This window comes from Podarcis melisellensis, assembly GCF_964234715.1.
Source record: "Podarcis melisellensis genome assembly, chromosome: 14".
In the NCBI taxonomy this organism is placed as follows: domain Eukaryota; kingdom Metazoa; phylum Chordata; class Lepidosauria; order Squamata; family Lacertidae; genus Podarcis; species Podarcis melisellensis.
In genome coordinates, this window is record NC_138546.1 from 13,139,981 (window position 1) to 13,154,211 (window position 14,231).

Consider the following 14,231-nt stretch of genomic DNA (forward strand, 5'->3'; position numbering starts at 1 on the left):
TAGTGGCAGAACACGTCTTTTTTTCAATCCCCACCAACCAGAGGACAGGTGAATATGTCAATTTTGATTTATCTCATTTCCTCATTTTTCCAGTCTTAAATTCAACTCTTCACATTTCAATATCAGTTTGCGAATTAACATTTCTAAATGTGCACATGAAAATTCACGACCATTTGTGTGCAAATTTCTTCAAATATAAACATTTTTATTTATTTTTTGCAAATCAGCTCCCCTTAATATAATGCATTTTTGCACTTTTGTGCAAATTTACTCCAGTATATTCATTTTGAATGCACAACTCCATTGGACAACTGCATCGTAAAATTCAAATTTCAAAGGACAGCACAAATTTCAAAGGACAGCACAAATCAGGTAATTTTGCTTTGAAATGTGACTCTTGTCTGAAACCAGAGTCTGGAAGCATTGCTAGGCTACGATCATTCCTAATCCATTCTTAAGAACATTGTCTCTCCCTTCACCCAAGACCCAGTGACTGATGCCGAGTAATTCTGAACACTGTACTTGCCTTTCGGGGGTACTTGTAAGGAGCTGTCACTTTCTTGGCATGTGTTTGCAGTTCAAGAATTAATTGTTCTTTGTCATGTGACTGATAAACTGGCGACAGGACGAGGAAAGCTTTCACAACCTACAATGAAGGCGAATGGAGGCAAGGTTAATTGATAGCCGTGCTTGTGTGTGTGAAAGGGGAGGAAATGAGGGGAAGGGCTGTAGCTCAGTGGTTAGAGCTTTGCCTGCAGAAGACCCCAGCTTCTCCAGGTCGGGCTGTGAGAGAACCCAGCCTGCAAACTTGGAGAGCCACTGCCAGTCTGTGAGGACAATACTAGGCTAGATGAACCAATGGCCTGGCTCAGAATAAGGAAACTTCCTATGATATAATCAACTGTGCTCACCTCCATCTCTGACAAAAACCTAGCTCTTGCAGAGATGGGGAATGTAGGTCTGGATTATCCCACCTGAGGCAGCTGGTGGGGGCTCAGACATCACTGAATGCTCTCTTGCACACACACATCCGCCCCCTGCTCTACATAGAATACGAAACAGGGAGGAAGCAAGATGAGACTCATTCCTCCTAGGATGTCCTGGGATAGCCCTCTATTGTGAAGGTGCCCTTTTTCAGGTGTGGGGTACCATTGGCCCTGCAGTATTTGAAGGGCTGACCAGTCCAAAGACCAGTCCAACAACCCTCAGAAGGAAGCGCAGAGACCTAGAAGCTGCCCATCCACACTTAGCTCCTGGACCACAGACTGAGCAGGAACACAGAAGCCTTAACTTCCAATTTCCATGCTTATACTACAGGTGGAGCTGCATGTCCCCTACAACCCACATTGCCTATAACAAAAAATGTCTCAAACTGATTGTAACTGACCTATATGAAGGACTCAACGATTTGAGAATAGAGACACTGGATGTATTTTTGTTACTTAGTGAAAATCTTTCAATACAAACATATTGAAGAAGAAGAGGAGGAGGAGGAGGAGTACCGTACCTCTCCTCGGACGGGATCTGGGCTGCTGACGACGGCTGCTTCTGCCACCGCCGGGTGCTCCATCAAGGCATTTTCTACTTCCGATGGCCCAATGCGATACCTCAGATTTGAAGGAGAAGTTAGATCTTGGCAAGCTATCAACCTGAAGCAGAGCTTTGTGTGTGCTAACACGGTTAACTTAGGTCTGTTAATTTCAATGGGTCTACTCTGAATAGGGCTAAGATTGGATCTCACCCTGATTCAGGTGCGGGGAGGACTTTGACCCTCAATATATTGTTCAACTATAACTCCCAGCACCCCAGGGGCAAGGATTCATCTGCACGGTCCCATGAGTGTAAGCCAGCACAAAGGTTTCTGCTAGTGGAATAGGGCTCCTCCCCCTCCACTCCCTAGACCCCCAAGTGTGCTGGGGAGACCGGGACCTGTCTTTGTGAGACAAACAGAAACACTTGTGGTTATAGAAGCATCTCCTTAGCGTTACAGTGGTACCTCTGGATGTGAACAGGATCCATTCCGGAGCCCCGTTCGCATACTGAAGTGAACGCAACCCGTGTCTGCACATGTGTGGGTCGCTTCCGTGCATGCGCGTGATGGCATTTTGAGCGTCTGCGCATGCACAAGCAGCGAAACCCGGAAGTAACGTGCTCCATTACTTCTGGGTCACTGCGGAACGCAAACTAAAAATATTCACCCTGAAGCATATTTAACCCGAGGTATGACTGTACTTTGAATTTAAAGCTCATAGGGTATCATTCAGCTAAATTTTACTTAGTGGATCTAGTGGATTCAGAACTCACAGGATTAAGGAGTTCTGAGTGACGTCTCTCCATTCCTGAGGCGTGACTAGAAGGAAGGAGTGGCTTTACTCACTGCCTGTTTGTCTCTGCGTTTGAAGGAGACGGAAGCACAAAATGTGTGCTCTGAGCCCAGGGAAGCTCTGTAATTGTTTTACTGCCTGAATAAAGACTGAGTTATAAACACACTGACGCCTAAGTGTGTTTGATCTGTTTGCACCGCATGCAACAGCACGCTGAGGGTATATTCTGCTACTGTGGCTGACGGAGGACGGAGGACCAGCAGAAGAGGCGCGAAGGAGGCGTGCCGGGCTTCCATTCAAGCAGATGCGCCTAATTGGGGTCCAATCCAATTAGCCACGCTACGCTAATTTTACAAATACCACCCACAGCTTCCCCCAAAGAACCCTGGCAACTGCAGTTTAATTTTCACAGAACTACAGTTCCCAGCACCCTTAACAAGTTGCAGTTCCCAGGGTTCTCTGAGGAAATGAATGAGCTTTAAATGTATGGAATGTTACTTTACCAGGGACGGTGCTGGCTTGATTTCTAGTCTTTTAATGGTGTTGCAACTTTTGCATTGCAGATACTTGTGGCACGGTTAAAAAAACCAAACAGCCGTGCCAAGTGTTTTACAAAATAAGCATACCCAGAGGACAAGATAACATCATCGGCTCTTGCCACAAACTGGACATATCCCTCTTCATCCATGAACCCTCTGTCCCCGGTGATGTAGAAGTCCCCACGCTCTGTTGCGGCTGTTTTCTCAGGGTCATCCTAAGAACAATGCAGTGGAGATCAACAAAGCTACAAAGGCACATTCATCTCTTGATTCTTGCAACATCAGATGGTATCCTGCATTTGTGAAGGGCCCATCACAGATCTAGCAACACAGGCGGAATTTTCTAAGATCTCAAACTGAGTGCTTTCCTGGGTAAAAGTTGGCTTTGGCATTTGGTTAACACAGAGACGCTTGCGCTTTCACATTTGGTTAGCTGCAAAGAACTAGCATGAAATACAACTCATGGCACTTCTGGTCCTGGAGATTGCATATAGCCATGATGGCTAATATCTTTCTCTATCAAACTACATGGATTCTGCTGTCATTAGCAGGGGCCCTTCCCTGAGTGCCTTCTCCAAGGAAGGTGCGGACAATGGCAACACAAGAATGGGCTTTTTCAGTGGTGGCCCCTTGTTTCTGAAATGCTCTCCCCAGGGAAACATGCCTGGCACCATCATTGCCAGCTTTTAGACATCAGGCTAAGACATTTCTGCTTACCCAGGCATTCCGTTGTTAAATGGCATGATCCACTGTTATGATTCCTGACCTGTTTTTTCAGTAAGGTGGGGTAACCACCCCCCCCCACACAATTTTTGATGTATGAACTCTCCTAGCAATTTTTGCTCCATCATATTTTCCCTTACTTATTTGGTTTAAACCAGATGTAGGGAACCTTTGGCCCTGAACTACAATCCCCATCATCCCCAGCTTGCTTGCTGTGCTTTCTGGGGTAGATGGGAGTTGTAGTTCTGCAACATCTGGAGGGACAAATGTTCTCCGCAAATGATTTAAACTGATTGCCAGCTTGCTTTGATTTTAACGGGTTTGTAAGTCCCCCACCCAGCCTTATTAACATCTGCTGAAAAAGGACCCAATATCTTTTTATTGTAGGGGTGGTCCTCTAAATGTTGCTCTACTACAACAGTCCTTGCAATCATGGTCAATGGAGAGGGATGGTGGGAGGTCCAGTCAGGAACATCTGGAAGGTCCCCCACCTCTGTTATATTCCTTGGAGGCTGCCCAATCATTTGAGAGGGTTCCTTTCTTACCACATAGCAGGTGAAGAGACCCAGGGGCCTTTTGGGTTTGATCTTAACAGCAATGTCTCCTTCTTCCCCTGGAGGTAGGCGATTGCAATGTTCATCTATTATCTAGAAAGATGGAACCCCAAGCGTCAGTTATGTGAGCTTTTCTGTTTTGTCTCTTTAGTTGAGCAATAGGGCCACATCGTGGTGTTTACCCAAGCAACATGGGTTATTATGGCTGACTGTTATGGCTTCTCTGCATTATAAATATTCCTACCTGGACATCAAAGGGAGGAGCTGGCGTTCCAGCAAAGCCAGGCTTGACTTTCATATCTCTCCTAGTCGAACATAACATAGTCTGTTTAAAGAAATGGTAAATGTTCAATTAGGTTTCTCTCTCTCACTCTTTGAAACTATGGTTTTTAACAGATTAGAGAATTTTCAGTTGACTTTATCTGTCTTCCGTTTACAGATTTGGGGAAGGGCCATAGCTGAGTGAGGGACTGTACAAGCTAGAGTCTGCAGGAGAAGTTGCGGCATGGAACAGCAACAACAATTTTATTATTTATACCCCGCCCATCTGGCTGGGTTTCCCCAGCCACTCTGGGCTGCTCCCAGTACATATTAAAACATAATAAAATGTAAAACATTAAAAAAAAAACTTCCTGATACAGTGGTACCTCAGGTTACATATGCTTCAGGTTACACACTCCGCTAACCCAGAAATAGTGCTTCAGGTTGAGAACAGAAATCGTGCTCCGGCGGCGCAGCGGCAGCAGGAGGCCCCATTAGCTAAAGTGGTGCTTCAGGTTAAGAACAGTTTCAGGTTCAGAACAGACCTCCGGAACGAATTAAGTACTTAACCCAAGGTACCACTGAACAGGGCTGCCTTCAGAGGTCTTCTAAAAGTTGTGTTTTAGATGTTTCCTTGACATCTGATATCTCCTTGACATCTGATGGGAGGGCATTACAAAGGCTCGGTGCCACTACCAAGAAGCCCCTCTGCTTGGTTCCCTGTAACTTTACCACTTACAGTGAGAGGACTGTCAGAAGGCCCTCGGAGGTAGATCTCAGTGATGGGGCTGAACAATGGGGGTGGAGACGTTCCTTCAGGTATACTTTTCCTATACAGGGTTCCAACCAGCCAACCATGCCCTTTTCCAGGGCACTCCATTCCATTCTCTCCAATATGGATTCTCTCAGGTGGGGCGTTTTGGGGAAAGCATGCATTTGGATTTGAAAAGCTTCTGCTGGCACAATGGGCCAGCTGTGCTTGGCTGTTAACCAGAAGGTTAGCGGTTCGAGCCCACACAGGGACAGTAGTAGGCAAGTTTTCTGCATCGCAGCGGGGGGACTAAATGACCATTGGGCTCCCTTCCCACTCTACAATTCTGTGATTCTATGATTCTATAGATACATGATAAATAAGGTATACTATTCATTGTATCAAATTGTAGATTTCAACGGAAATCTCATAAAGTTCAACGAAAAAAGCAGAAGACCCAGTAGATCAGTTCATTCTCTAGTCATTCTCTACTCAGTTCATGCATAAGGTCCATACATGTAAAAGTATATATTCTACCTGTTTGTTCAAAGAGTCCAATATCCACATGAAGGGTTGTTACAGTTCCACAGAATCCTTTCAGAGTCTAAGACAAGGATTTCTGGAATATTAGCCTTGTTTCGCCATCCTAGGCTTCATCAGTAGAACAGGCTCATATGTAATATTACAGGATAGTGGATCTTATAGCATAGTAGTGGTTGTGAAACTAGGCTAATATTCCAGAAATTCTTGCAATGAGCTGATCCACTGGGTCTTCTGCTTTTTCTGTTGAACTTCCGTTGAAATCTACAATTTAATACAATGAATAGTATATCTTATTTATTCAAAAGTACAGCCGGTTATAGGGACACGGGTGGTGCTGTGGGTTAAACCACAGAGCCCAGGACTTGCCGATCGGAAGGTCAACGGTTCGAATCCCCATGACGGGGTGAGCTCCTGCTGCTCGGTCCCTGCTCCTGCCAACCTAGCAGTTCGAAAGCACGTCAAAGTGCAAGTAGATAAATAGGTACCACTCCGGCGGGAAGGTAAACGGTGTTTCCATGCGCTGCTCTGGTTTGTCAGAAGCAGCTTAGTCATGCTGGCCACATGACCCGGAAGCTGTACACCGGCTTCCTCGGCCAATAAAGCGAGATGAGCCAGAGTTGGCCACGACTGGACCTAATGATCAGGGGTCCCTTTACCTTTACAGCCGGTTACATCTTGTGTGTTTATTGAGTATGTTTCACGTAACCATAGGTTTATTGTTGTTGTCTATAGATACATGGCCAAAGGCCAACATACCGTCTCTGTCTGCCCATAGCCTTCACGGATTCCCACTCCTGTCTGTGCTTTCCACTGCTCCATCACTTCAGGGCTGTTGCCTTCCCCACCGCTCAGGCATCGTCTCAGGCTCTTGAACTTGTATCTGCATGAGGGTATGAAGAAGCTTGGAGTCAACAGTGATTATTGCCTCTGTAGCAAGGCGTACAATAGCATCCCAGTTAGCACACCTAGTGCTGGTGTAATGTTGGACTCGAATGCCCATCAGTCCCGGAAAAGCTTGGCCAATGCTCAGGTTAGGGTCAGATTGAGTTCAGAATTTTTTTTAAAAATGTTATCAAGTGCAAGCAAGAAGTAGAAAATGGAAATATTGTAAATGCAAGAAATAAAGAAATGGAAAATGAAATCACAGAGGGTTGTCTAGGTGAGCCTTGGGGCATCCCTTGACTACAATTCTAAGATTCTATGATATACAGTATTTCCAAAGGAAGCACGAAATATGAATAATGAGATGAATTTAATAGGAAACAAGCTAAAACAAAAGGAAGAAAAAACAGGCAGGGGGTTGGACTAGATGACCCTTGTTGTCCTTTCCAACTCTGCAGTTCTGTGAATCTATGATTCTGTAAACCCAGGCAGAGGGACTCGGAAGTGCACTTAAAAAAAAAAGCAGGGAGTTAGTCTTGAGTTTTAAAATGCACAGATGCTACCATGCAGTGTTTGCCATACCTTCCAACGTTGTGCTGCAGAAGCATACGATAAACAGTTGGGGGGCCACAGAAAGTTGTCACGGGATACTTGGTGAGGGTCTAGAGGGGAAAGCACAAACACATTCCTATTGCACCAAGTGATTCCAGAAGTCTCACAAGGGTTGATTTCTGATTTTTAACTTTTTGTCGGAAACATTTTCCTGCAAGGCTGAATTGTTGTTTTTACTTCTACCAAGAAATGGAGGAAACAGATTTCCTGCCTCCGTCAAAAAGAGGGAATTGTGCTCTGGAGAGGGACCACTGCTCAGCGGGAAGAGCTTTGAATGCAGAAGATTCTCAGATAAATTCTTAGCCTCTCTGGGGAACCTCAGACTGGGGCAGAATGCAGCCCTTCAGACCTTTCTATCCGGCCCTTGGAATGCTCCCCAGCTACTTCTCCAACTCTTTCCAGGCCACAGCCCTCCCTGGCCCTGCTATGAACTCTTCTTGGATGTTTTGCTTGGTGGGGATGTTCCCTTAATCTAGAAGAAGAAGAAGAAGAAGAAGAAGAAGAAGAAGAAGAAGAAAAAGAAAAAGAGTTTAGATTTTATATCCCGCTTTATCACTTCCCGAAGGAGTCTCAAAGCGGCTAACATTCTCCTTTCCCTTCATCCGCCACAACAAACACTCTCTGAGGTGAGTGAGCCTGAGAGACTTCAGAGAAGTGTGACTAGCCCAAGGTCACCCAGCAGCTGCATGTGGAGGAGCGGAGACGCGAACCCGGTTCACCAGATTACGAGTCCACCGCTCTTAACCACTACACCACATTGGCTCTTGAACTTCCAGAGTGGAGGAAGAGAAGCAAATGAGTGAGTAGAAAATACCTCATTGTACAAACGTTCAATTTACATTTATTACTCTGCCCAATTTCCCCTTTGGCCCCACCCACCACTGGCAAGTGGCCCTTGGGATATTGCCCAGAAGGTTACATGGGCCTTGATGCTGACAAATGTTCTCCACCCCTCAGATGAGATAGGAGGTATTGGGGAAAGACCTCTGTTGGAGACCCCAGAAAGCTCTTGCAAGGCAGGCAAGGCTATTATGGAGTATGTATAGGAACCTGCCTTAAACTGCATCAGATTGGTCCATCTAGCTTAGCTTTGTCTACGCTGATTGAAAGCAACTCCACAGGGTCCCAGACAGGGAATCTTTCACAGCCCTACCTAGAGATGTCATTGAACCCAGAACCTTCTGAATGCAAAGCAAATTCCCAACCACTCGTCTGGGTTTAGAGCTCAAGGAGAAAACTCAGGATCTGTGTTGGCAGAGCAACTCCCCCAAAGCAGTGGGAGAGCCAGTGTGGTGTAGTGGTTAAGAGCGGTAGTCTCGTAATCTGGGGAACCGGGTTCGCGTCTCCGCTCCTCCACATGCAGCTGCTGGGTGACCTTGGGCCAGTCACACTTCTTTGAGGTCTCTCAGCCCCACTCTCCTCACAGAGTGTTTGTTGTGGGGGAGGAAGGGAAAGGAGAATGTTAGCCACTTTGAGACTCCTGAAGGGGAGTGAAAGGCGGGATATCAAATCCAAACTCTTCTTCTTCTTCTTCTTCTTCTTCTTCTTCTTCTTCTTCTTCTTCTTCTTCTTCCCAAACACCTTGGTCTTCTGCCCCAAAGCTTCCTGCCTATGGAATAAGGCAACGTTAGCCTTACATTGAGAACAGTCGTTGGCTCGAATTGGAGCATGCCATGCTGAAAGATGCACGCCCCTTGGATCCACGAAGGGTACAAATTGCTGAAGACGAATTTGATCCAGCCTGTGTCGGAGAAACCCCAGATCACATCGGAAGGATTCAGGTCCATCCAGTACCTGTTAATAAGGAGGCAAACACGACAACTGCTCAGTTACATTTATTAGACGTACTTATGTTTGAGGACCCCTTCATGGATCACTGCCTTGTCGTGGCGAAGGGGCTTGAAGAACTCAGAGAAGCTATGAACTATGCCGAGCAGGGCACCCAAGATGAACAGGTCATAGTGGAGAGTTTTGACCAAACGTGATCCACCTGGAGGAGGAACCGGCAAGCCACTCCAGTATCCCTGCCAAGAAAACTCCATGGACAAAGACAACAGGCATATAAAAGATATGACGCTGGAAGATGAGCCCCTCAGGTCGGAAGGCGTCCAACATGCTACTGGGGAAGAGCGGAGGGCAAGTACAAGTAGATCCAGAGCTGATGAAGCGGCTGGGCCAAAGCCGAAAGGACGCTCAGTTGCGGATATGCCTGGAAGCGAAAGGAAAGTCCAATTCTGTAAAGAAAAATATTGCATAGGAACCTGGAATGTAAGAACCATGAACCTGGGTAAGTTGGAGGTGGTCAAAAATGAGATGGCAAGAATAAATATTGACATCCTGGGCATCAGTGAACTAAAATGGACGGGAATGGGTGAATTCAGTTCGGATGACCATCATATCTACTACTGTGGGCAAGAAACCCGTAAAAGAAATGGAGTGGCCCTCATAGTCAACAAAGAGTGGCGAAAGCTGTACTGGGATGCAATCTCAAAAATGATAGAATGATCTCGATACGAATCCAAGGCAGACCTTTTAACATCACAGTAATCCAAGTTTATGCACCAACTACTTGTGCTGAAGAAACTGAAATTGACCAATTCTATGAAGACTTACAAGACCTTATAGAAGTGACACCAAAGAAGGATGTTCTTCTCATTATAGGGGATTGGAATGCTAAAGTAGGGAGTCAAGAGATAAAAGGAACAACTGGCAAGTTTGGCCTTGGAGATCAAACGAAGCAGGGCAAAGGCTAATAGAGTTCTGCCAAGAGAACAAGCTGGTCATCACAAACACGCTTTTCCAACAGCACAAGAGACGACTCTACACATGGACATCACCAGATGGGCAGCATCGAAATCAGATTGATTATATTCTCTGCAGCCAAAGATGGAGAAGCTCTATACAGTCGGCAAAAACAAGACCTGGAGCTGACTGTGGCTCAGATCATCAGCTTCTTATAGCAAAATTCAAGCTTAAACTGAAGAAAGTAGGAAAAACCACTGGGCCGGTAAGATACAATCTAAGTCAAATCCCTTATGAATACACAGTGGAAGTGAGGAACAGGTTTAAGGATTTAGATTTGGTGGACAGAATGCCTGAAGAACTATGGATGGAGGCTCGTAACATTATACAGGAGGCAGCAACGAAAACCATCCCAATGAAAAGGAAATGCAAGAAAGCAAAGTGGCTGTCCAATGAGGCCTTACAAATAGCGGGGGAGAGAAGACAAGCAAAATGCGAGGGAGATGGTGAAAGATACAGGAAATTGAATGCAGATTTTCAAAGAATAGCAAGGAGAGACAAGAAGACCTTCTTAAACGAGCAATGCAAAGAAATAGAGGAAAGCAATAGAATGGGAAGAACCAGAGATCTGTTCAAGAAAATTGGAGATATGAAAGGAACATTTCGTACAAAGATTTCCATAATAAAGGACAAAAGTGGAAAGGACCTAACAGAAGCAGAAGACATCAAGAAGAGGTGGCAAGAATACACAGAGGAATTATACCAGAAAGAAATGGATGTCTCGTATACCCCAGGTAGTGTGGTTGCTGACCTTGAGCCAGACATCCTGGAAAGTGAAGTCAAATGGGCCTTAGAAAGCACTGCAAATAACAAGGCCAGTGGAAGTGATGGTATTCCAGCTGAACTATTTAAAATTTTAAAAGATGATGCCGTTAAGGTGCTACACTCAATATGCCAGCAAGTTTGGAAAACTCAGCAGTGGCCAGAAGATTGGAGAAGATCAGTCTACATCCCAATCCCAAAGAAGGGCAGTGCCAAAGAATGCTCCAACTACCGCACAATTGAACTCATTTCACACGCTAGCAAGGTTATGCTTAAAATTCTACAAGGAAGGCTCAAGCAGTATGTGGACCGAGAACTCCCAGAAGTGCAAGCTGGATTTAGAAGAGGCAGAGGAACCAGAGACCAAATTGCAAACATGCGCTGGATTATGGAGAAAGCTAGAGAGTTCCAGAAAGACATCTACTTCTGCTTCATTGACTATGCAAAAGCCTTTGACTGTGTCGACCACGGCAAACTATGGCAAGTTCTTAAAGAAATGGGAGTGCCAGATCACCTCATCTGTCTCCTGAGAAATCTCTATGTGGGACAAGAAGCTACAGTTAGAACTGGATATGGAACAACTGATTGGTTCAAAATTGGGAAAGGAGTACGACAAGGCTGTATTTTGTCTCCCTGCTTATTTAACTTATATGCAGAATTCATCATGCGAAAGGCTGGGCTGGATGAATCCCTAGCCGGAATTAAGATTGCCGGAAGAAATATCAACAACCTCAGATATGCAGATGACACAACCTTGATGGCAGAAAGTGAGGAGGAATTAAAGAACCTTTTAATGAGGGTGAAAGAGGAGAGCGAAAAATATGGACTGAAGCTCAACATCAAAAAAACGAAGATCATGGCCACTGGTCCCATCACCTCCTGGCAAATAGAAGGGGAAGAAATGGAGGTAGTGAGAGATTTTACTTTCTTGGGCTCAATGATCACTGCAGATGGTGACAGCCGCCACGAAATTAAAAGACGCCTGCTTCTTGGGAGAAGGGCAATGACAGGCCTAGACAGCATCTTGAGAAGTAGAGACATCACCTTGCCAACAAAGGTTCGTATAGTTAAAGCTATGGTTTTCCCAGTAGTGATCTATGGAAGTGAGAGCTGGACCATAAAGAGGGCTGATCGCCGAAGAATTGATGCTTTTGAATTATGGTGCTGGAGGAGACTCTTGAGAGTCCCATGGACTGCAAGAAGATCAAACCTCTCCATACTGAAGGAAATCAACCCTGAGTGCTCACTGGAAGGACAGATCGTGAAGCTGAGGCTCCAGTACTTTGGCCACCTCATGAGAAGAGAAGACTCCCTGGAGAAGACCCTGATGTTGGGAAAGATGGAGGGCACAAGGAGAAGGGGACGGCAGAGGACGAGATGGTTGGATAGTGTTTTCGAGGTTACCAGCATGAGTTTGACCAAACTGCGGGAGGCAGTGGAGGACAGAGGTGCCTGGCGTTCTCTGGTCCATGGGGTCACGAAGAGTCGGACACGACTAAACGACTAAACAACAAAAATGTTTGAGGAACAAACTAGACAGGGTGAAAAGATATGGGATGAGATCTTTTGATTTTAAGACTTAAAGGACAGCAGCAGGTGCTAGAATGGGGGAGGTGGAGAGATGGAAATGGTTCAAAGCTGTGGTAATGTGCACTTATTTTAAAATGGGGGCTCTCTTTTGGATGACTAAGAATTGCAGTTTTAGTGTGCCTTAAGCTTAAAACAAAGATTACAGCTGCTCCATCATGACTATCAAAGTTCTTGCCACAATTAAATAGCCATTCTTTAAACTGCCACAGGACTTTCTGTTGTGTTTGTTGCCCCTGAAGATTTAGAAAGGGATAGATACCTTCCAACAACTGTCAGCCCAATCCCCAAACTGCTGCAGGAGTGTTCCACCATTTTGGGATAACCTGTGGTTCCACTGGTAAAGTAGATGGTCATTGGATCTTGACTCCTTGTTTTGACAGGCTGATGATCACTGTCTGCAGCACTTTAAAAAACAGAAAAGTAGGCAAGTAGTAAGAATGGGGTAGGTGCAATAAAAATCAATGGTCTGTGATCTTGTAAACTTAAGGTATTCTGGGAAATTAGGATTCCAATAGAAAACAGATAAGTGCCAACTGCAATAAAATGTTGCAGTGGGAAGACTTCATCCAAGATACTCCATTCAAATTAACTCAAGTTCCTCGAATTTTTGAATCAGCTTGTGATTCATATACAGTCATACCTCGAGTTGAATGCGCTTCGGGTTGAGCGTGTTCGTGTTGCGCTCCGCGGCATCCCAGAAGTAACGGAGCGCGTTACTTCTGGGTTTTGCTGCTCGCGCATGCGCAGATGCTGAAAACGATGTCATGCGCATGCGCAATAGCGGCAAAATGCGACCCGCGCACATGCAGATGCGCCGTCACGTCTTGCGTTCCATTCGGGATGTGAATGGGGCTCCGGAGCGGTTCCCGTTCGCATCCCGAGGTACCACTGTACAGTGGTACCTCCGGTTACAAACTTAATTCATTCCGGAGGTCTATTCTTAACATGAAACAGTTCTTAACATGAGGCACACTTTCGCTAATGGGTCCTCCCGCTGCCGCCACGTGACCTCCGCTCACATCCCAGGGCAAAGTTCGCAACCAGGGTCATCTACTTCCGGGTTAGCGGAGCTTGTTACCCGAAGCGTTCATAAGGAGGACAGTACATAACCCGAGGTTCCACTGTACTTAAATAATAAAAAAATCCCGTGAAAATTCTGCAACATTTTAGTTGACATTCCTCCCAAAATACATATTTTTATATACATTTTTGTCCGCTATACAAATGTTGGCAAGTAATTGGCTATCTTCCTGATGTAGGTGATGAATACTGCAGACACCAGGTTTTTCTATCTCACTCTTTGACTTATCCCTGACTTGCTTAACACTTCTCACTTCAGCAGGTCATGGAAGTTCAGCCATCCTTCTCTGCTGGTGCCTTTGGAGACCAACATCCGAGTTTTCAGGAACTGGCAATCAGATGCAACAGAGTCGATCAATGGAGCCAAGGCGTTGTTTGTAACTATACATTTGGCCCGAGACTTTTGGAGCCGGTACAAGATGTCTTGAGCAGTCAATAGGGTCGTGGCTGGGATGAAGGTGACACCTAGGAGCAAAACAAAGTGTGATTAAAAAGAGAGGAGAGGAAGACACAGCAAAAAAAATTGGATCTTTCTGTTGGTTCCTAGCACAGAGAGGGCTTCACTCACCTGCTCTGATGCAGCCCACACTGATCAGCCACCACTCAGGCACCCTGGGGAGGATGATGACGATTCGGTCTCCCTTCTGCAGATTGCAAGCTTTGGAGAGGACATTGGCTGCTTTCCTTGTTAAGAATGCCAGCTCCTCAAAGCTCCACCGCACCTCCTCGCCTTTCCCACTTACCCACCAAAGAGCGGGATTGGAAGGTCTCTTTCCATCCTATCAGGCACAAAGGATGGAAAAAATGG

At 45.6% G+C, this 14,231-nt stretch overlaps 1 protein-coding gene across 1 annotated transcript in view; it reads right to left on the reverse strand.

Annotated features, from left to right (window-relative positions):
• Positions 1-14,231, reverse strand: part of LOC309357012 (acyl-coenzyme A synthetase ACSM3, mitochondrial-like) — a 39,987-nt gene that overhangs the window by 1,604 nt on the left and 24,152 nt on the right. Inside the window, exons 3-13 of the mRNA XM_081888879.1 lie at positions 13,992-14,202; positions 13,678-13,888; positions 12,603-12,746; positions 8,827-8,983; positions 7,160-7,239; positions 6,452-6,575; positions 4,385-4,465; positions 4,132-4,233; positions 2,951-3,078; positions 1,508-1,607; positions 527-646 (exon numbers count right to left, since the gene is read on the reverse strand). Coding sequence (XP_081745005.1) covers positions 527-646; positions 1,508-1,607; positions 2,951-3,078; positions 4,132-4,233; positions 4,385-4,465; positions 6,452-6,575; positions 7,160-7,239; positions 8,827-8,983; positions 12,603-12,746; positions 13,678-13,888; positions 13,992-14,202 — 1,458 coding nt within the window. The remainder of the gene's footprint in view (positions 1-526; positions 647-1,507; positions 1,608-2,950; positions 3,079-4,131; positions 4,234-4,384; positions 4,466-6,451; positions 6,576-7,159; positions 7,240-8,826; positions 8,984-12,602; positions 12,747-13,677; positions 13,889-13,991; positions 14,203-14,231) is intronic.